Here is a 23,011-nt window from a genome sequence, read left to right as displayed (position 1 = left end):
CAAAACAAGGTTAGATTAACTGACAAGGAAGATTTAACTACCGTCATGTAACGGAGTATAAAAATGTATCATTTATTTAAGCTTTAAAATACTTCGATACAAGTTGACACTTCAGAGAAAAAAGTGTTTTTTAAAAATGTTCTATTTGGATTTTTCTCGGTCCTGATTCGACATATTTCACTGTATAATCAAACGTTGAACTTGTAATTTTTGCGATCGCCTTCAATGGGCAAAGGGAGCAGAGAATAATTGCAAAATCTCGAAAGATTGCATCACGAATTAATAATGTTAAAAGAAAATCACAAATACTTAAAAAAAATGACAAATCGTGTTACTGGCTTATATTCCTCAAAATAATCTCAAACTTCAGTTTAATTTTTCCAGGGTATCAAGGTATCCAAAAAATATAGGACATGCCTCAGAAATATAGCACCTTTTTCTCAGAAATATATAGGACAAGAAAAAAAAACCCAAAGAACTTCTGGACTTATAGGCCTCCTCCTCCACTCGCTACACTCTCCTTTTATTTACAAGTTAACAGGAATTACAACTTTCATTGTTTTAATAAAATAATGTCATTTAAATCTACTTCAGTTAACCAGTGTTCCTGAAACTTTGTTTTATCCTCAGGCATTTTCACACCAAGTCTTGTTAAAACTCAAATTGAAACATAACACTTGTTAAAACACGGGGCAGCTTCATCTGCAGGACTGTTTGACCTCCCACAAGGAAGAAAAACAAACCCAGCAGGTAAAGCTGAAATAGCTGGGCTGGGCAGGGTCTTCACACCTGAAAGAAAGGTGAATTTTGATGTAAATGTTGTATAGTTACAAACAGATGACACAAATTGTTTGTAATAATTATATAGTACTGGTTTTGCTTCAGAATCCAACATTTCTTGCTTAATATCCTAAAATATAGGAATTTCAAAGGAATTTAGGGATTTCTGTGGAAATATAGGAATTTATAGGAAAACCCCCCAAATATAGAAATTTATAGAAAACTTGACGCCCTGTTTTTAAGTTATTTGAGCTTTCGGAATTTGAGTAAAATTCTTTCGAGAAATCCAGGTCTGATGTCTACAGTATTTCCACACTGGTTACGAGGTGTATGTGTGGCCTTCATTTCATTTAATCAAAATCTGAACGCATCCAATCCCGGATTTGGCGCTAAAATCCAAACACACAAGATCAATTTTTCTTCCAAGTAATCGCATACGTGCACTGATTGTCAAGGACTACATATGAATACAGTCATGGAGGAGATCCAACATCGACCTGTATTTTCGTGTAGTATGTATATAACTGGGAAGATATAACTCGGTAAGGCACGTTCTGGACGCCATCTTTATGCATTCTCTGTCTCGATGTGCGTAGCATCTCCACTCTGAAATTAACAGAGAAGATGTGATATAAGCGAATATCTTCTCAATATATTGTGATTTCATCGATTTTCGTGGGGTGTAAATTTCGTGGATGGTTTATAACTACAGTTCCCTTGATATGTATTTTGTTAAGTATTTAGCTTTGAATGGTGCACTCTCAATCTTTAAAATGAAATCGGGAGCTCGCTATATTTACTAGCTGCGAACAACGCGAGCGGATCAAAGCATTTAATTCTAAATCAGATTGGGTCTGGTACAGCCATTTAAACAACGAAACTTGGTAATCAACGAAGAAGGATGAAACCACAGCAATGCAGTAAACAATACAAAATCCATAATTTTAGGATTTTAAACTTCAGAATAAGTGACAATCCTATATATTCATATCTACCTCTTGTTCCACGGCTTTCGCTTCTCGTGAGTTAACATTTTATACCGGGCCACACTAGCAGGAGGTCGGGTTATTCTGAGTCCAGTATGTATAATTCTACAAAACAAAACACGAGGAGCGTTCATTTGACTTCCATGATATCAATTGATTGTTGTCTTATGATATATTTATATTCATTTTTAACAAGACGTTACTGAATGTCTTGTAAAATACTAAATACACTGCACACCAACTCTCACTGTTGGTGAATAAAGTATTGGTGTTTAAATATTTGGATGATATACTTATTTTTTTTTTATATACTGTAGTTTTGTTTTGTTTTTTGGTCTCTCTGTCCGCAAAAACTTTAACCTTGCTCATAACTTTTGAATGGATGATGATAGGGCTTTCATATATCACATGTGTTTTCCTTGTGACAAAACCTTTCTTTGGCTACCAAGTACCAAAACATTTGACCTTGTGACCTTCACTTACATTTTGGCCTTCTTTTGAGTTTTGAAAATTTTAACCTTGATAATAACTTTTGAATGGCTTTCATATTTCACATGTGGATTTACCTTTTGACGAGACCTTTCTATAATCTTTTGACCTTGGAGTTTGACCTATTTTTGAAAAACTTCAACGTTAGCCATTACTTTGGAATGGCTTTCGTATTTCACATATGCATTTCTGTTGACATGACCTTTCTTTTAACACGAATTTGACCTTGGAGTTTGACCTGCTTTTGAAAAACTGTAACCTATTTGCGACAGACTTTCATATTTTACGTATGTATCCTTTTTCACAAGATCTTTCTTGTATAATACCAACATTTTTGACCACATGACCTTGACCTCGGAGTTTGACTTACTTTTGATAAACTTTAACCTTGCTCATAACTTTTGAATGATTAGTGATAGGGTTTTCATATGTCACGTGTATTCCTTGTGACAAGGTCATTCTCTGCCTACTATATAGTTAACTTGCTGTCAGACGGGGGCATCAGTGCATCACAAACACATCTTTTTTTTTTCTTTTTTCTTTTCCCCCGGTATTGAAAATCATAAAAAAGTTATATAGTCCATTTTATTAATTCTGTATTTTGAAATGAAATGAGAAGATAGTGATTTCCAAAGTCAATAGGAAATGGAACGAATTAACAGTTCCTTCATTCAAAATTAAAAAAAAAAAAAAAAAGAAGTAAAAAACAAGTTCTAACTTCTGTGATCAACTACAAATTATGTATTTTTCTTGGGGACTGATTTTAAAGTAACTGGCATTTTAGACACTATTGAAAGCAATTAATCAACATCAGGTGCAAGCTGAGAGGAAATTCAGAAATGCGATGGTCATCCGACAACGTTACCCCCAGCCCCCTCCCCCATTGATATCGGATACATTTACTTCTCTGCTGTTGTCAAATCTATAGGTGGAATCCGAGATCTCGCCGGAAAACCGTTGCTTCTCTACAGTAAAATTATACTATTATCTTATTTTTATAACAATTTTAGAAATCTCCTACTCTTATCGCTACAGAACAAAATGATAGTGGGCTGGAGTTATTTCGAGAATGTCGCAGGTGTTTTCCACACTGTGTCAAAGCCTGTAAAAGTTAATTATCGTTAATAATTTATTAGAGCGTAAGGGAAAGTTTTATGTTGTAAAGGACACAATAAACACCGGACGGTGTTTGTAGGATTCCTCAAGAAAAATCCATAGATCTCCACTTTTCGAATTTTTCACTCATATGGAGACGTCACACTTGCCGGTGAAGGGCTACAAACTTAGGCCTATGTTCGGCGCTTACGGTCATTGAGTAGGGAGGGTTCTTTATTGTGCCACACCTGCTTCGACGAGGGGCCTCGGTTTTTGCGGTCTCATCCGAAGGACCGCCCCATTTAGTCACCTCTTACGACAAGCAAGGGGTTTGAGGACCTATTCGAACCCGAATCCCATCATGATTGTATACAAGTAGAATAAATACTACGAATGTATACGATGAATACTACCTTTCAAAGGACACATTTTGCATTGGTGAAATAGGAAGTGGTGAAAATTAAGTTAATGCCGAAATAATAATTCTGTTCAATTTTCGCGCGCTTTTCTTACCTTAAAGCCATGTCGTCATCTTCGCCTCCCCAACCCCAAAACTCGTTAGAGTATCCGTTGACCAATCGGAAAAGCTCCGGCTTAAATCCCAACACTCCACCTACCAAAAACGAGTACATAAGTCTGAAAAAGGGATAACATAAGAAAAACTGTTACAGGCGTGTCTCTGTGTCGTAGTCTCATCTGATTTCTAATTTGCATAATGTCATTAAGGAATAAGTAATTTTTCAAAACGTTCATCATGAAATGAAATGATATACAGAATTGAAGTAAAAAGGATATATAAATGCTAATTGGCTGCACGTACAGTGTATAGATTTTGAATAAAGCAAAAACAAAAAAAAATCAATCCATTGATTATTCTGAAATATACAAAGGAGGATAAGAAGATCTGATTTGTAAAATTTAGAAGATCGACAAATGATTTCACACTTTCATTCAAATCGGACATATTTTTGTTGTATCTCAACAGTCTGTTTCTTCCATTGGGGGAGGGTGTTTCCGTGCAAAAATATTCAACAATGTTGTAGCCGAGTTCATTTGCAATGCTCCAGGTATGATTGAAAGCTAGACATGGGTATACTTTATATAAGAAATCGCCATTCCATCAATACTGTTAGACGTATGACTGAAGTTCACAATATTCGTCAGCAAAAGTTTTTAAGTTCCTCGTTTTACCAAGAGTTTTCAGCACGACATAACGAATTATGATGAACAGTGCTACTGTGCTGAAATAAATATGTAATGACCTCGCTTATTTCCCCAAAATCTGTGTTTCTTATTAGCATCTATGGATTTAGAGCAATGTTTTGAGACTATTCAGAATTTAGATCCCTCCCTAAGGAAACCAGAACAAGGAACACGGACACGCGGGTAAAACCTCTCTCGCGTTTAGCGTCAACAAAATAATGCGCCCTTTAAATATCATGTAGATAATTTCCCTGAGGAATATTTTTCCAATTAAAAAGATACTTATTTGGTCAACCAAAACTGCAGTCCAACTGCCCATTAATGGAAAAGGGATGCCGGGATGAAGATCGCTTCCCATAAAATTAATGGCTGACTAAGCATTTGTATCCACAGTGGGATTCGGATTTCCGGGCTAATTAATTTCAGCACGAAATTAATGTGACAGAAAAATGTCCATGAAAAAGTCGTGATCGGAATTACTTTAGTATGCATTGTTTGTGCTCGCCATGAGGATTTTATTTGCAACTCCAAAGGCGGGAATGAGAGTGGTTCCCTCTAGCGGTTTGTTTGAAGTTTCAGTTCCGGTTTTATATTTGTGTTTTTTTAAATACTATTTTTAACTAGACAACAGTAGGGAGCAAGTACTAGTATTGGTCATTATTATTTAATGAATGAAAAAACTTGTTCTTCACAATTGCTATCGGTGTTCGATATCTTGACTTTTTCATGATATACTTAACAGGAAAACAAGCTATAGTTACATTGAACAGTGTTTTCAGCAGTTGATACAATCTAAATTATGGGAGAAATAATTCGAAAGAATCAATAAGAATTACATTTGGTTTCGCTGTATGATGCGTGTTTGGCAAAAGTTAAAGATTAAGTAGGGAAATTTGTCATCGTTGGACGGAAGCAATATCATACAGTCGTTACAACAACAAAAAAGGGCCAACACAGCGAGGTAACTTCCGAATTTCTACAGTATTGTGCATGCTATGTTCTTTTTTTCTTTTTTTTTTTTTTTGTTCATCAAAAGACTAAGAAGTCTCAATAAGAAATAATAACATATTACGTACTTGTAGTTCATTTTATCAATAGCCACCGACAGATGGCGTGGTTGATCTCCACAATCATAAAGATTCCCATCGTGTTCCGGGATAAGGTCGACGTCATGAAATATTGCACAATCAAAGCTAAACATCTTCATAGCCTCCAAAAACCCAGCGTTCATTACTCTTCCTTTGTTAAAAATAACCTCGCCGATCTGAAAAATTGACAAAAATCAAATCAAATTATTGATACACTTGTTCAAAGATTTAAATTATTTGATAAATATATTATTTGTTTTTAGATTTAAATTATTTGATAAATATATTCTCTTCTTTTAGATTTAAATTATTTGATAAATATATTCTTTGTTTTTAGATTTGAATTATTTGATAAATATATTTTTTCAGGAAAAGATTTAGAAAACTTAAAGCACCTGTTCAATGACAAATATTCTGAATTCTGTCAGTTGTGATATTAACACCGGTATAAGATTCTTCAGAAGAATGCACAGATGCTCATGGCGGTCCCTGAACGGTATCACAATGGCGATTCGACGTTGAGGAACACAATTTGACGGCTTCCAGAAACCCCCAAATTGACCGATAGCTGGAAGAAACTGTATTAATGTCGGACTGTCACAAACCTCTCCAAAGGTGTTTTTCGTTGCGAAAACGTTCATGTAAGTGACTGTGGAGTTTCCTGTTTGAGAACAATTGACTTCCATACAGGCAGACTTATTGCATTGTACTAAGTTACATGGTTCAGTTAATACATTTTCATGATGGAAATTTTCGTGTTTGCACTCTTCCATTATGCAAGGTTTATTGTTCAGTTTTCTGAGTCCCTCTGTAAAAAAAAAAATTAAACATCATCAAACCTTTTAAAAAGAGAAATTTAAAATAAAATAAAGCCTTAAAAGGATGATAGGAAGGGTACATAAATTATGTAACCCAGATAAAACGAAACCGTTGTATCTCTAAAGCAATAACTTTATTAAAAAATTAAATTGATATCTGCCGTTGACGTGACAGATTCTGGGATATTTAGAGGAGTTATGAAATTAAGCAGATAAGTGTAATAATTCAAACGGATTTTCATATTAAAATGTTATACTAGTACCCCTATTGGAACATTGAAGCTTTATTGACAGACCTCTTTTCTTAAAATGTATTGAATTTACGGTTTGAATTATAAAGTCATTCACATGAACACTATCTAAGCTGACGAAAGTTTCAGAAACCACTCCGTAAATAGAGGTTACACTGTATATTATAGAAAATGGAGGGATGATTTTTACAGTAAAAACAAAACATAACAGGATTTAGAACAATTACTACAAAATGGACAATGTTTTCTTTGGCTTGCTGTTGTTTACTGTCGATATCTAAATTGTTCATCACTACTAGAGAGACCAAGTAATGGCATCAACTAGATTTGATTGACACCGTGGTGCTGATCAATAGTCTTCTCAGGGCCAATGAAGTCTGCATTATCTAATTTTCAATAAAGCAGTAATTCCTATTTTTGTCTTCAGCACTGCACTATTGTTAATTATAAGAAGTGTTTTGTCTGCTACAGATATATCTTATCATTCTATAAAACCAATGATCTTACAAATGGGAAAATACACCGCAATGACGCAGACAATTTGTCAAGCTATGCCAGAATCACTTAAGAGTCTGTTACAACTAATGTGTGAAATTGCGGAGTGAGAAAAAAAAATCATATTTACAGATTGTAAACGAACAGCACCACGAAACAGATGATCCCTTGTAATGGGGCATATCTATCAATGTGACGCTTAACTATATGTCATATCGGTAATACGCACCCACGTGCTCATGGTTGGAAAATATATACAAATATGATTTGCAGAAAATTGTAGAAAATCGACATGTTGTAGTTAAAAGTAAGCACGAGGAAATTATCACGTAATGCAGCAAAAAGCGCTGTACGCGACCTTTTTCTCAAACAATGAAATCGCTGTACGCGACCTTTTTCTCAAACAATGAAATCGCTGTACGCGACCTTTTTGTCAAACAATGAAAGCGCTGTACGCGACCTTTTTCTCAAGCAATGAAATCGCTGTACGCCACCTTTTTCTCAAACAATGAAATCGCTGCTGCAGAAATGTTAACTAGCTTTGGACATTTCATGCTTTTCCATCATCGCAAATAATGTTAACAATGACACAGCGCTGAAGATATGAATTACTGATCCACTGAAATAGATACTACAGGATTCAGAAGACTAGCAGCAGGGTATAAATCAAATCAAAGATATTTCTATTTCTGTGCCTCATTAGTAGTGATCAATTTAGATATCAACAGGGGAAATACCACGCCGAAGACAACGCTGTCCGTTTTATAGTTACTGTTCCGAATCCTATGGGTCATGTAGTTTACGATGAGAGGATAATAGAATCTTGTCATACATAATGATAACCGATGAGGTTCATTTGTAGCGGTTGTTCTAAAGATTAAAATATCTAGTTATTTTACGGAGATTAACAGAGAAGCTCTACTACTTATGCTGATGTCTCTTATCGGTTTGAATACGGTAAAATGGTTATTTACGCGTTCGGGGGGGGGGGGGTACACTAATTACGCGGTCAAGTAATAAGCACGTAAATTTCCCTCACTCGTATAGTTATAGATATTTGATATAATACATGTATATATTACATACGGTTACCGCTTTTTTCCCTCACGCATAATGTTAGACGTAGAAAATCGCGTATAAATTTTAAACCTCCAGCGTAAATAACCACTTTTACAATTTTGTAATTGACGTAATGAGGCCATTTCTGACATACAACCACTGGCGATCACGAATCGCAGCAGTGCAACGCGAAAATGAAAGTAGCCGCACATCTAGAATATGAATCACGACAAGTTGAATAATCATCACTTGTTGTGGTTTTAATTTGTACTTTTTGATTTTTCGAAAAACTCAAAGATGTAAATACTACGTTTTAAATGTAAATAGCTGCCTACAATATTACAAGCGTACTACAAGGCTTCATACTGTAAATCGGATTATTTTAAACTTAATATCGACAGACTGAATATAATACATAAGAGTCCCAGCAATCACAAAAAAAAACCAAGAATATCAGTAGAACTGATGGATGCTCCCCGAAATGCATCTAACCAATGAACTATTTCATGAGGAATGACTCGCACAGTGATCATTAACTTTTAAAATATTGTTAGATATGAAGGTTTGTTCATATATAAGGTACACTGTACATGTATATGCTGAGTGACGTTCACCTTTACAAAATGACATTGAGTGACCTTCATCTGAAAGCTATTACCATATTACTTATTTGTGTGACATACATGTATGATCAAAATCTGTTCAACAACTGTTGAAATAAGGCACTTTTTCCCCATATAAGGTATATGTTCTGAGTGACATTGACCTTTGCAAAATGACCTTGGTCCAAAAGTTCCGGTATCAAGGAATATTTGTGATCCATTATGATCACTTTCTGATAAAAAGCTTAGGTGATGGGAACTTATATCAAAAACTGTTGAAGTAAGGAACTTTTATATGTTCTGAGTAACCTAGCTACACTTTTCCAAAATGACTTGAAAAGCAATGGTCCAAAAGTCCTTGTCTAAAGGAACATTTGTGATCAAATGTATCAATTTCTGATGGATAGTTAAGGGAGATATGAGTTTGGGCGGACGGACGGACGGACATAAGGCGACTGTATGCTCCCTGAAATTTTTGGACGTGCAATAGATAACAATTAGTACATGTATAAATAAAAAATATTTTGAAGATATGCACTACAGAAATACAATCATAACTTTTCACTGTTTCCGGTATAGCTACAATAGAAGACATCTCACTGCTTCCCGGTATAGCAATATCTCACTGTTCCCGGTATAGCTACATCTCACTCTTCCCGGTATAGCTACAACATCTCACTCTTCCCGGTATAGCTACAACATCTCACTCTTCCCGGTATAGCTACAACATCTCACTCTTCCCGGTATAGCTACAACATCTCATTGTTCCAGGTATAGCTACAATAGAAGACATCTCACTATTCCAGGTATAGTTACAACATCTCACTGTTCCCGGTATAGCTACAACATCTCACTGTTCTCGTTATAGCTACAATAGAAGACATCTCACTGTTCCAGGTATAGCTACTATAGAAGACATCTCACTATTCCAGGTATAGTTACAACATCTCACTGTTCCCGGTATAGCTACAACATCTCACTGTTCCCGGTATAGCTACAATAGAAGACATCTAACTATTCCCGGTATAGCTACAACATCTCACTGTTCCAGGTATAGCTACAACATCTCACTGTTCCAGGTATAGCTATAATAGAAGACATCTCACTGTTCCAGGTATAGCTACATCTCACTGTTCCCGGTATAGCTACAATAGAAGACATCTCACTATTCCCGGTATAGCTACAACATGTCACTGTTCCCGGTATAGCTACAACATTTCACTATTCCTGGTATAGCTACAATATCTCACTATTGCCGGTATAGCTACAATAGAAGACATCTCACTGTTCCTGGTATAGCTACAACATCTCACTGCTCCCGGTATAGCTACAGCTGTTTTTTCCTACTCGATCTAGCCACGATGTTCTCTCTATACATTTTGATGTACACATATCCCACAGTGTTTATGAATACAGTTCAATCTCAGTTAAAGTAAACTGTAGAATGAAGAACATAGCTTCAAGACTGGCCATGTTATTTTGCAATTTCATAACTTGTTCTGTTCTTTGATTTTCTCTTGAATCATACATATGTGCAATTTTGAATTTTCAATATATCTACATGTAATTAGAAACCAGCAATGCTATCTACGGGGTTGATTTACAGGAGTAAAAGGCATTTGGACTGCAGACAATTGAATCAAAACTAATAAGCTATTTCCTTAATGAGACATTCACTTTTAAACAATTAGTCTTCGCCTCCTCCCGTCCTCCACCCCTCTTCAGATGAAACCTTGAATCCACTCCTGATTGTGCGCCAAGATAGAACATCAGATTCTTTTAATTAACTTATGATCATATAGAATGGTTATATTGGGACATTAGGTTGTCCTTCGGTTAAAATGTGAAAATATTCATTCTTAACGCAACCTCATGCATTGGCCGAGAAATACAGTTACTGGTTTAGGACAGGTGGAAGAATTTGTTTTCAAAATTCGTTCCCACGAAATTAATTTCGTTCCCACGAAATAAAATTCGTTCCCACGAAATAAGGTACATGTATTCTCAAAATTCACTGGTCAAAGGACTACTAAGCTTGTGAATAAGTCCACAAGTCCAAATAAAAATTAAAAAATGAAACTTTATTTTGCTTTATTACAGGCCTATATTAATCAAGCATCATAGGACATATCGCCTATATATCAGTAAAATAATCCTTAGTATGTAGTTTATAATCATGTACTCTGCTCTTATTAACATAGAGTAATCTATATTCTATGTTATATATTTCTCTATTTTAAAATTCATTGCTTTTTTCGTAGACGCTACAGGGGCTTTAGCTAAAGTTCACCGGGTGGAGCCCTAATATCATAGACCAATATTTTGTGTGCACGCATTAAAGAATCTTAAATATTTGAAATAGGTTTTTCTTATTTCCAACAGTTTCCTCTATAACAAATTGCAGCTTTAGTTTAATCTAAACCTCTTGATTGTCTAAAATTGGAGTCCTTGAATGTGCATGGAAGGCCTAGGGTGTTGGGGCAAGATCAAATGTGCAGTGTCTGGTGGAAAAAAATAAATTTACATAGTTTTCACTAAGGACCCCACCCCCACCCCCTTAAAACTAAATGTTGAAACTAATCGATTAACAAGTAAAAACATACAAGTACATGTATAAATGACACTCTGTAAAACTTTCTACTGTTCATCCACAAATGAAAGTGTACATTAAAACTATGATACATGTATATTCATTAAAATGTAATGTTATTATGTGGTTTTTAACAGTTACTTGTCCTTTTTCTTTTTCCACTAAAGTGTAATCGATGTCGGATGACAGAAACTTGCGGGAGTGTTTAAACCCCTCCCTATAACTATTTGAATTTAGACTTTCATGTGTTAGATAAGTTTATATCAATAATGAGTTTTGTTAATGTATCGATTTATCCATAGGTATAATGAAAGTTAGCGTACGTAATCTTAATTTTAAAACATTCGTGGGAACGAATCTTATTTCGCAGGAACGAAATTAATTTCGTGGAAACAAAGAAGTAGGTACAGTTTCTAAAGTCATCTGGCCCAAAATATCGATGATTTCACTTGGAGCTCAAACCCTGGCATTCAAATAAGGAATAGATTAGCAAACCCAAAATTCGCTCAATTTGATCAGCAACATGATTTGTGCCAAATGACAAGAACTTGAAGTTGGCATAAAATTGCAAAAATGCCATTTTCAATGAAAATATCCACAAATTCATGTGGTTTTCCTTTCAGAAAACATACAGCGCATGCGTTGAGCAAATTCATATTCAAGCATGTTTTTCATCTTAAAATAATACACAATATATATAATTTTCATTTTGCTCGACAAATGCGCACATCTTTTCCTGAGCAATAATCTGTATGACATTTGACAGTTTTCAGGCTTATTTTGAGAAAAAGGCGGGAAATGCCTTGTTCGTGATGTCATAATGCTATCCATTTAGGAATATCATTCTGATTTTGTTGACATAGTATACCTGGCATATATTTTACTTTCATAAAACCCTGATTAAGTTTAATTCCAGACACATTTTATAGAGAGAAAATTTTTGGGCCTTTTTATGTAGACAATCGTACCTTGTTCTTTAAATTCGTGGGAATTTTTATTTTGTTGGAACGAAATTTATTTCGTGGGAACAAATTCTTTTTTTTTTTTATCTCTCTTCCACCTGTCCTACACCAGCCACCGTAGAGAAGCCATATAGACTCTTTTTGATTAAAGGTACCTAATTTCCAAACATTATGTTGTGATAAAATGAATTGAAACAGTGCATAAAGAAACTGCGTGCATTTTAATTCAATAAACACGTGTAAATTATAGCGAAAAGGACTTCCGGATAGTGACACTTCCCCCTGGAGAGATGTCTCACTATTTAGCCAATCTTCCGGGGGAAGTTTCACTATATAGCGAGTCTTCCGGGGGGAAGTTTCACTATTTAACCAGTCTTCGGGGGGAAGTGTCACTAAATAACACCGAAACTAGACAAAAGACTGTATAATGGTATGTGATTTCTTTCGTTTGAGGAACGAATTAGACAGAAATCAATTTGTACTTGGTAATTATAATGAATAAATTATTCCGGATATTTCAAGTTTTCAATTCGAATACCTGTATAGGTATGTTCAGTTTTGTAAAATCAGTTTAGGACGACACGTTGAGCTGAGAACACGTTTGAATTTTTATACTTAATACTAACTTGTATTTACATTTTATGTCATTATAGTACGTTATATTGTTACAACTTTAAAGCTGCTGCGGGTCGTTGCTAGTCCATTTAATGTGTTATGTTGTTTTTATTACTGATCTTATATCAGAAATGAATGGGTTTTATAGGAGAAATAAAGTTCTACAATCCGTAAGAATTGGACCTCACCTTTGTTGACTGAATGACACGCCATGAACGTATAGCTCGTCGTACAAAAAACCCCACTACTGATATTTAATGTCTGTAACTATTGCAATCAACACAATACAACCCCACTACTGATATTTAATGTCTGTAACTATTGCAATCAACACAATACAACCCCACTACTGATATTTAATGTCTGTAACTATTGCAATCAACACAATACATAAATAAGATAATTTTGATGCAAAGCTGAAGCATATATTCGGTAAAATTTTGAAATATTTTAATCTAATTCCAAAGAAAAACACACGGAAATTGTCAAAATCAAGAAACTATTCAATTTGAATACTGATTTTTAAAAAAGCATTCCATGTATTATACTTTATGTTAGGGCACTTGAGAGTTTTCCACAAAAATATGAATGTATCCATATTTTAAGTTTTAATATTGGATGTGTCCGGTCAAAATTGCAGCAGAACTTAAAATAAATCATTTTAAAATGAGCATGTGTGCCTAAAAATATCTTAAACTTACAAGTGCTACAAAATGTATATCGAGGAAGTTAAGAGAAAACATTAAAAAAGATATATGGATGTCGTTCAAGTCGATGCATGCTAGACACAACTGTTGAGTCCCTATATGTCCGCCTGCACAATATGTCCACCCAATTTTTTCCGAAGTGTCACTATATGTCCGCCTGCACAGAATAATGTCTTCCCTACTACACAAGATGTCCATCTACATTAATTTTTATCTATTATTTAATTGTCGTTGGGTACATTGTAATATTTCTTCATAAAACAATCGTCAAAACGAGTCTGCATAATACATGTATATGCATGTGAGCATGCACCCTCGCAAATAAATTTGGAGATTTTTTTTCGGATAAGATCCAAACCATCAGGGTAAACTTGTGCAATAACAATTAACAGCATGAATACAATGGATCCATTCTATGCTGATGTTCAATTTGATGGAGAACGGCTATGCAATTTCAGTTTAGTAACAGAATCTGAAGTTCGCATGATCATCTCATCGGCTTCATCAAAATCATGTGAAATTGATCCAATCCCTACAACACTTCTGAAACCTATTTTAGAATCTGTGCTACCTATTTTTGCAGAAATAGTGAACAAATCTTTTGGAAAGAAATGAGAGGTTTGAGACAGGTCTGTAGTTCCGTAACGAGTCTGGCTCCAATCCTGCTTGGAAAGAGTGGTATCAGCTCGCATAGGGCACCATATAGATTCAAACAACCTAAATGACGTGGCCCAGTCTGCATATCGTCCTTGTCACTCAACAGAAACAGCTCTTCTAAGGGTACACCACGATATTGTGACAACATTGGATAAAGGTTCTTGTGTTGCCTTGGTGATGCTAGATCTTTCAGCAGCTTTTGATGTTATAGACCATCAAATTCTCATTAAGCGACTGGAGGTATCATTTGGTATTACTGGTGCAGCACTTACATGGATCAAATCTTACTTAACTGGTCGTAGTCAGAAAGTGGTTGTAGGAACTGCAAAGTTTAAGGACTTTCTGCTTCCATATGGAGTGCCCCAAGGGTCAGTTCTGGGACCAAGACTTTATGCAATGTTTGCAAAATCGATTGGTGAAATCTGCCGCAAACATCATATCATGTATCATTGCTATGCTGACGATACCCAGGCATACTTAGTTTTTAGACCTACAGATACATGGAATGCTATCTCATCGCGGCTTCAGGAATGCTTAGCAGATATAAAATCTTGGATGAACGTCAACCTGCTGAAATTAAACGAAGAATTATTATTTTTAATAATCTTCGAAATTCACCCGCAAAATAATCATAAAATAGATGTTTTACATGTATATCTAAAATATCAAATTTATCGATTAATTGATTAGTTCGAATCATATTCTTTTAAAATGAATAACGGACCATCATACAGTTGGAAGATTACCGTACAGGGGAACATTGTAATCGTGGGGATATCTTTAGATTAAAGAAAATGGTCTTTGATAGCTTCGTTAATAATCCTATTATCAGGTACGGAGTGGGGTGTCACGGACAGGTGCGCGATAGGGTGTGTATGCTACACAATGCAATAACACTAGAAACGTGCCTAGAGATGGAATACTTTGCTGATGTCCCTCCGTACTCTTCTGTCATCCCCAGTCCGAATTCCATTAATTCCATAGTGAGTGGATATTCGACACGTGATATCATGTATTCGCCAATGAAATAATGCTAACTTCCACTGATTTTTTTTTCTAAATCGACCATTTTGATTACCCCCGTCGGTTCAAGATGAAGAGGTAGTGAGTAGCATAAGTATGTGTTGATAACATTTAGTACTCTAAAGATATTGATTGATTAATATGAATTCCCCATGACACTGATTAAACACATAAGTTACAAATCTTAATGTTCTACCTCTAAATGGTATTAATATAAATAACTATTCATAATTATGAAAAATAAGTAAAACATGCCTATTTAATTACAATGTATGTTTTATCATTAGAGGAGTATAGTCAAATTTTCAAAATTTATTTTACATTTTTAATGTTTACAATGTTTAACTATGGTGCACATATTTCTAATTTCGAATTACAAAGAGATTCAAAGCCCATAACTTTTTGTGATGTAAGCAAGGCTCGTGTATTGTTTTGTTTACATCTATTAGCTTGAATATACTAGTAAACGTTTCGTTCAAAGCAGCTTGAGTAAAGCCCCATATTTCACAACCATATAAGAGTATAGGTTTTACAATTTTGTCAAACATATCAAGATTACAATCAACAGACATAGTATGCAGTCTACATTTACCAATTACACCATACATCGCTTTAATGGCGTTATCATATAACTCTTCAATATTTTGTTTAAAGGAACCATTTTTACAAAAGATTACACCATGGTATTTAAAACTGTCTACAACCTCCAGAGGTTCATCATTAAAGGTAAAGGTAACTTGATTCAGTTGTCTGTGCTTTCCAAATATAACAACTTTTGTTTTGCTATTGTTCACCTTAAGATGCCAGGTTTTACAATAATTATTAAAAATATCTAATTGATATTGAAGATCCTCTAGGGTTTCAGACAAAAGTATAGTGCCATCTGCATATAAAAGTACAAATAATTTAATGAATAGATTAAGTTCTTTTTCAATTTTTTTTCTGAAATAAATGAAAGTCCTTCGATATTATTTGCTTGCATATACTCATCTAGGTTATTGAGGTACAGTGCAAATAAAACTGGTTACAAGTTTTCACCTTGTCTTACACCACTACATCATGGCAAAAAGTCACTGAATACTCCATTTGTAAATACCCTTGATTTGATACTATCATGCATATTCATTATAACTCTAAAGCATTTACCATCAATGTTATTCAAAACAATTTTGTTCCAGAGACCAATCCGCCATACAGAGTTGAAGGCTTTCTCAAAATCAATGAAAGCACAATACATTTTTCTTTTGAAGCATTTACAAATTTCTAAAAGAGTGTACATGTACAATGAAAAAATATGGCCAGTAGTTGAATATTGCTTATGAAAACCAGCTTGATTTTCAAGGATTAGTTGGACATTATTAGAATAGTTATGAAGTCTTTCATTCAATACTGCAGTAAATAATTTTCCGAGACAGCTTATCAGTGTTATAGGTCAATAATTCTTTGGGTCCCTTGAGTCGCCCTTATTTTTATATATAGGAATTATGTCACCGCATGTCCACTGTGATGGGATTATACCAGTATAAAAGATTTTATTGAAAAGTACTATATAAAAGCTTAATAGCATATCAGAGGTTGATTTAAGATATTCGTTTACAATGTTGTCATCTCCGCATGATTTGTTATTCTTTAGCATCTTTATATAGTTTATAATTTCTTCACTTGTAATTGGTTGGTTTATAAGAGTATTCATTTCTATACTTGATAATCATCGCAATTCTTCCTCTGTTAAAATATAATTCTCTACTATTTCTTCTGGGCTGCAATATTCTTTGAAGTAATGATAAAAATCATCTATATCAACATCACAAGTTTTCTTTTTTCTACATCCAGAATTTAAAATTCTCCAATATTCTCTAGGATTTCTTGTTCTTAAATACATGAGTTTCTTTTTCAATTCTTGTCTATGCTTCCTTTGAGCTTGGTTTAATTTTTGCTTATATAAATTTTCTTTTTCATATAGATTATTCTTAAATATACCATTGCCATATCTTTTGTAGAGTCGCTTTGCTTTTCTAAAGTTTTGTCCAGCATATTTGCCTTCCCTAGTAAACCATGGATTTTTTTTTTATAGTTGGATGAATTCCCATTGTCCTTATTGACTTCATATGAGTTTTTAATACCAAAAGATTCTTTTGCACTTTCACTAAGAACATTATAAAAATTATCTACCACTTTGTCTAAAACGTTTGTGGTTAATTCATCAACAAACCAGACCGGGATTTGAACTCAGGCCCCCTGATTTCTCTAGTCAGATGCTCTAAGAAATGAGCTAGCTGGCCACCGGTGATCGAATCCGGCTGACTGCCACAAAATCCAAAATCAAATAAAAATTTGACACGTTGAAAAATTAAAGTGCTTACGTTTTACAACCGTGTTGTCATATTTTATTTTTACGTATAGGGCTACATTATTGCAGTTACTCCCACACCCACCCCTATAGAAAACCAATGAACACTACGTGTCTGATACCACGAACGACTTACATGTATATATGAATAGATAAATTCTGTAACCCCCCCCCCCCCAATAAGACTATGATAACATTCTCTTGTAATCAATACGCGAGTCAGGCGGGATCAAGATCAGGCAAGCGATACAAATTGAAAGTGAGATAAGATTACATATCATAATGGAAACGGCATGTCAAAAACAAATTACTACCAGCTTCTGGGGAGCTGAATCCTTATAAAAGTTATGCATCAAATAAATTTGATTAGAGACCTGTTGCTAGCACAGAAATTTTATTGATTACTATGTCGTCTGCAAGGATCTACGGGCTATTTGTCATCAGTCGGGACCATATGCTGTTGGAACAAGACTGCAATGAAAAGACGGTTGTACAATGGCGTTAAACACAATTACACGAGGAAATATGGCAAGAAAGCGGATTCTTCGAGAATTAAAAACTATGATTAGGCTGCAAGTTATTCTATTCAATGAATTGTTTAATGATGGGGAGCGATGCAGCGGGTTTACATATTCTAAATTATGGATTGCCCAATAGGACTGGTGATATCTGAAGGCGATGCTTGTAAAAGACAGGGTCTGCTGATGAATGCATTGGAAATGGTTGCTAAATTCATCCTCCGGATCTGAATGTCTTTTATGCGCTATGAAAAGCGAAATACCAAAACTATTTGAGTTTTTGTTTAATTTTCAATCAAAGGGTGGTAAAACTGTTGTTTTCTGGGTAGATAATGTACATGGAAATCCCAAAGAAATAGGTTCACTTTCTGGATAAAATGGATGTTATTTTTCCAGTTCACAAAAAATGTTATTTTCTAGTTTACACAGATGTAATTTTCTAGTTTACACACGTACTTTTTTAGTTTACACCGATGTTATTTTCTAGTTTACACAGATATTATCCAGTTTACACAGATGTAATTTTCTAGTTTACACACGTACTTTTTTAGTTTACACAGATGTTATTTTCTAGTTTACACAGATATTATTATCCAGTTTACACAGATGTTATTTTCTAGTTTACACAGATGTTATTTTCTAGTTTACACAGATGTTAATTTCTAGTTTACACAGATGTTAATTTCTAGTTTACACAGATGTTAATTTCTAGTTCAAACAGATGTTAATTTCTAGTTCAAACTGATGCCAACTTAACTTGCTGTGTTTCAGCATAGATAAAAAGTGAAAATGTCCGACTCTTCATATTTTTATTAGCCACTACATATATCATGGATGAATAGGACGTGCGAATTTGTAAAGTTTTTTTTTTTAAGTTTTCCTTCCCTAAAAGAGCCTATTATCTAAAATTAATAGTTCAAAGCATAAATGAGACCTTCTAAATAATCAAATAATCATTTTCTGTAGAATCCCAGCACCAATTCATGATATAATGGTCATCACTTAAATGTTTGTCGTGGCTGACTGAATAATTGTTTTAAAAAGTAGATTGCAAGCATTTAGTAAAGTTGATCCATGTCATATTATGAATTGCTGTGGTCAGTTGACATATTTTAAGCATGAAGATAAAGGACAGTGATCAATTATATTATAACTCCTTTAAGGAATGGGGCAACCACGGACCCCAAGATATACCAGAGTGGGATCAGGTGGCTAGTAAACACCCCCTGTCGACCGGTCACTCCAGTTGTGAGCCCTAGGTAGTTAAAATCAGTGTACCAAGAACAGCCCAATAATCGGCATAAAACACGTCATACAGCATTTGACCCAAAGATAGGTTGTATTAACAAACTAGATCATTATAACGACCATAGAATAAATTACGAAATGCTGACTTTAAACGAGACTGTTGAAACGCCTGTGACATCAACTTGTTTGTCAGTATCCTGCCTCGATTTAAAAAAAAAACCGCTCTTGCGTATTGAACCAATTGAGAGATATAAACAGTATATGCAAGTGAAAATGAATGAGTTGTTACTTTGCCGTTGATACTTATTTTCAACAAAATATCTATGTACGAATCACATTTGAAGGACTCGGTAATGTCTTTTATTTTGAGTTCACGGGGATATATCGAGTCGACATATGAATGAACATGATTATTGTTTAATACATGTACATAAAACGCCGTCGATATCTAAATGTCGAGTTGAAGGCCACAGCAAGATATTTGTTTTTCTCGTGTAGAAGTGTTTGAAGAAAATCTGCTTCATACGAATATAAAAACAGGTCAGCTACTGTAACAAGGAGCACAATACGTGCCCATGGGAACTCCAACAGACTGTTAGATGACCCGATCACCAAGGACTACGAAGATATTGTCAATGAGGAACTCCGGCATATTTTTTGTTTCAACTTCAGAGTACTTGTGCGTGGAATCAGAGTCATTTGTTTGGATGACTGATCACTAGATACGAATATTATGTATTACGTGCAGTATGAAAGAGAGAAAACAGAATCTTATTTTGTGTATACTATATAGATTTCAATATTTACAGTTTTGATATCTCTACAAATTTTAATGCTAACCATGCATTTCCTCATGAATTTGTTGCAATTGTAAACAATGTGCGTATAAATACAGATGAATACAGTACATTGTTTTCGTCTAATATTCCTGCTGGGAATTCTATCAGAAACGAAAGTAGAATATGAATACAAGAAAAATTAAATCACTTCATTTTTCAAAACACATGAGCGTTTGAACTGCATCGCTTCACGCCGGCATAATTTTTGTGAAGTATACCGGTGTGATGAGGTATACCGGTGTGATGAGGTATACCGATGTGATGAAGTATACCGGTGTGATGAGGTATACCGGTGTGATGAAGTATACCGGTGTGATGAAGTATACCGGTGTGATGAAGTATACCGGTGTGATGAGGTATACCGGTGTGATGAGGTATACCGGTGTGATGAAGTATACCGGTGTGATGAGGTATACCGGTGTGATGAGGTATACCGGTGTGATGAGGTATACCGGTGTGATGAGGTATACCGGTGTGATGAAGTATACCGGTGTGATGAGGTATACCGGTGTGATGAGGTATACCGGTGTGATGAAGTATACCGGTGTGATGAGGTATACCGGTGTGATGAGGTATACCGGTGTGATGAAGTATACCGGTGTGATGAGGTATACCGGTGTGATGAAGTATACCGGTGTGATGAAGTATACCGATGTGATGAGGTATACCGGTGTGATGAAGTATACCGATGTGATGCGTCGCAGTGCGTACCATCTTGGACAATCATGTATTTTCGTAAATGAAATCCATTCGTGTACTCGCTGATTTCATCGTTTGTAGATGCTATTGGAATTATGGGGTTGGTAACTTCGTCTTAATAGATAATTCACTTCAAATATCTCTTCCATTGGAGGAACCCTATTTTCATTTGAAGCATATCGGTCCTCAAATACGGTACACCAACTTTTTTTTCGCGAGAACCTCGTCATCACGGTTATGTAACTCCGCGAACTAGTCCTTTGATATATTTTGTATTTGCTTAAGATAATCTCACTCGCACAAATTAGTCGCTGCGAACCAATATATTATTGATATATCGCGAAATAATGTCTTCGCGAATAAAAGTTCGTTTACAGTATTTATATAAGACACATATGTACATGTTTTAAAAAAAAAGCCAATTTTGATATTTCCACAAAGTTCATGGATTAATTAATCTGTTAAATGCCAACATTTGACACTAAACCAGAATATTATTCTTATCATACTAATAACTTGAACGTTCTCTTTATTTTGATGGAAACAAAATATCGATCCTTTGTATTTTCCGAACAATTTAGAGCACTTTCGAGAATAGCTTTGACACGTCTCCTTCGTAATGTATCCTGAAATGATACGTCATTCAGAGAGACATTTATATAAAGGACTTTTCCGCCGACATTTGATGTTCTTTTTCCTTTTCTTTCTTAATGAGAAATGACAACAGCAGATTTCAAAGAAAATTTTCTCTTGACCTGATATACCACAGTATCTAAAATGGGATACATAAGCGTAAAAATATTGATACCACATGTAGAAGTTAATTGTGGTCTTGATTGGAAAGAATATAGGGTGTTAACAACACTAAAGAAACTTTGTCATGCAATATCCTTAATTAATACACAGTGAATTTGACTTGGGCTCTACATCGAACATGTCGGATATATTTTGTCTAAACTGCAAATATTAATAAAGCAATATTAGATGATAGTTCAAAGTTGGGGAGAAAACTTTAAATTTTCTTAAAACAATAAACAATTTAAGTTTTTTGTTTAATGAAGGATATCATCAAGAAAAGAAAAAGACTCTCGCTTAGTTTGAACAGTCGGGTGGTTGGTCTTGTCTGAGTTAAAAAAGAAAAGAAAGCGTAATCTCTTTACTTACTTAGAGCAGGCGGATACTTCGGGCAGGGATCCAAGTGTTTCACGTCCGTCTTATTGCTTTGTGGTAACGTCACAGCATCTGCAATACGTCTTCCACCAAGCGCAACAGAACTGTTTAAAACGGTGGTTCGAAAGCTTCTGTAAGTTTTCACAGCTAAACCGGACAGATTCACCACATACAAAACCACCATTCCTAACGCAGTCAACAACCCGTACACTTTGATTGTTTTCATTACGTTTTCTCACCGTTAGGAACATAAACTAAAGCACATGGTTTTGTTTCTAATCTCTAACTTGCTTATAGGCGCCTCCAGAGCCTATGTTGAAGCAATCTCTGTCCGTTTTATACAATGTGTAGTGCGGCTGTCCAAAATCAATTCTTCACTATTTCCATCCGCAAAAAGGTATGAGCCATGCAAATGATACGTGGCCCAAGTCTTGAAAAATCAAACAAACAGAAAATGATAATGTACAATATTATGCTTAGATACATTGTGTATGATTGCACCACTCCACTTCACATATTATATAGTTGGCATGGTGTAATTTATTGCATACACAGGGAAATTGTGGAAAATAGAAATCGAGTGCTGCAATACTTAGAATTCATAGCGTATGTGGAAGGAAGTCTGGCTATCCATGGCTATATCTATCTAGAGTTGAATAATGAATAACATGATTACATTTTAATATGATAGCTACACAGTTTATGTAACAATTAATGTATTGATAAAAAAAAATTCCCACGGAATATATAGTCAATATTTGAATAAA

General features: G+C 34.9%; 1 protein-coding gene across 1 annotated transcript; it reads right to left on the bottom strand.

Moving 5' to 3' along the window:
* Positions 1–544: 544 nt before the first annotated feature.
* On the bottom strand, positions 545–22,763 carry LOC125677058 (beta-1,4-N-acetylgalactosaminyltransferase bre-4-like). Its single transcript, XM_048915023.2, has 6 exons — positions 22,239–22,763; positions 6,037–6,449; positions 5,630–5,817; positions 3,864–3,986; positions 1,776–1,871; positions 545–1,386 (listed from the first exon to the last, which is right to left on the bottom strand). Exons 1-6 carry the CDS (start codon positions 22,468–22,470, stop codon positions 1,254–1,256), a joined length of 1,185 nt encoding a protein of 394 aa, XP_048770980.1. The 5' UTR covers positions 22,471–22,763; the 3' UTR covers positions 545–1,253.
* Positions 22,764–23,011: the final 248 nt, after the last annotated feature.

This window comes from Ostrea edulis, chromosome 3, assembly GCF_947568905.1.
Source record: "Ostrea edulis chromosome 3, xbOstEdul1.1, whole genome shotgun sequence".
NCBI classification, from domain to species: Eukaryota; Metazoa; Mollusca; class Bivalvia; order Ostreida; family Ostreidae; genus Ostrea; species Ostrea edulis.
This window is presented reverse-complemented; position numbering and strand designations above follow the sequence as displayed.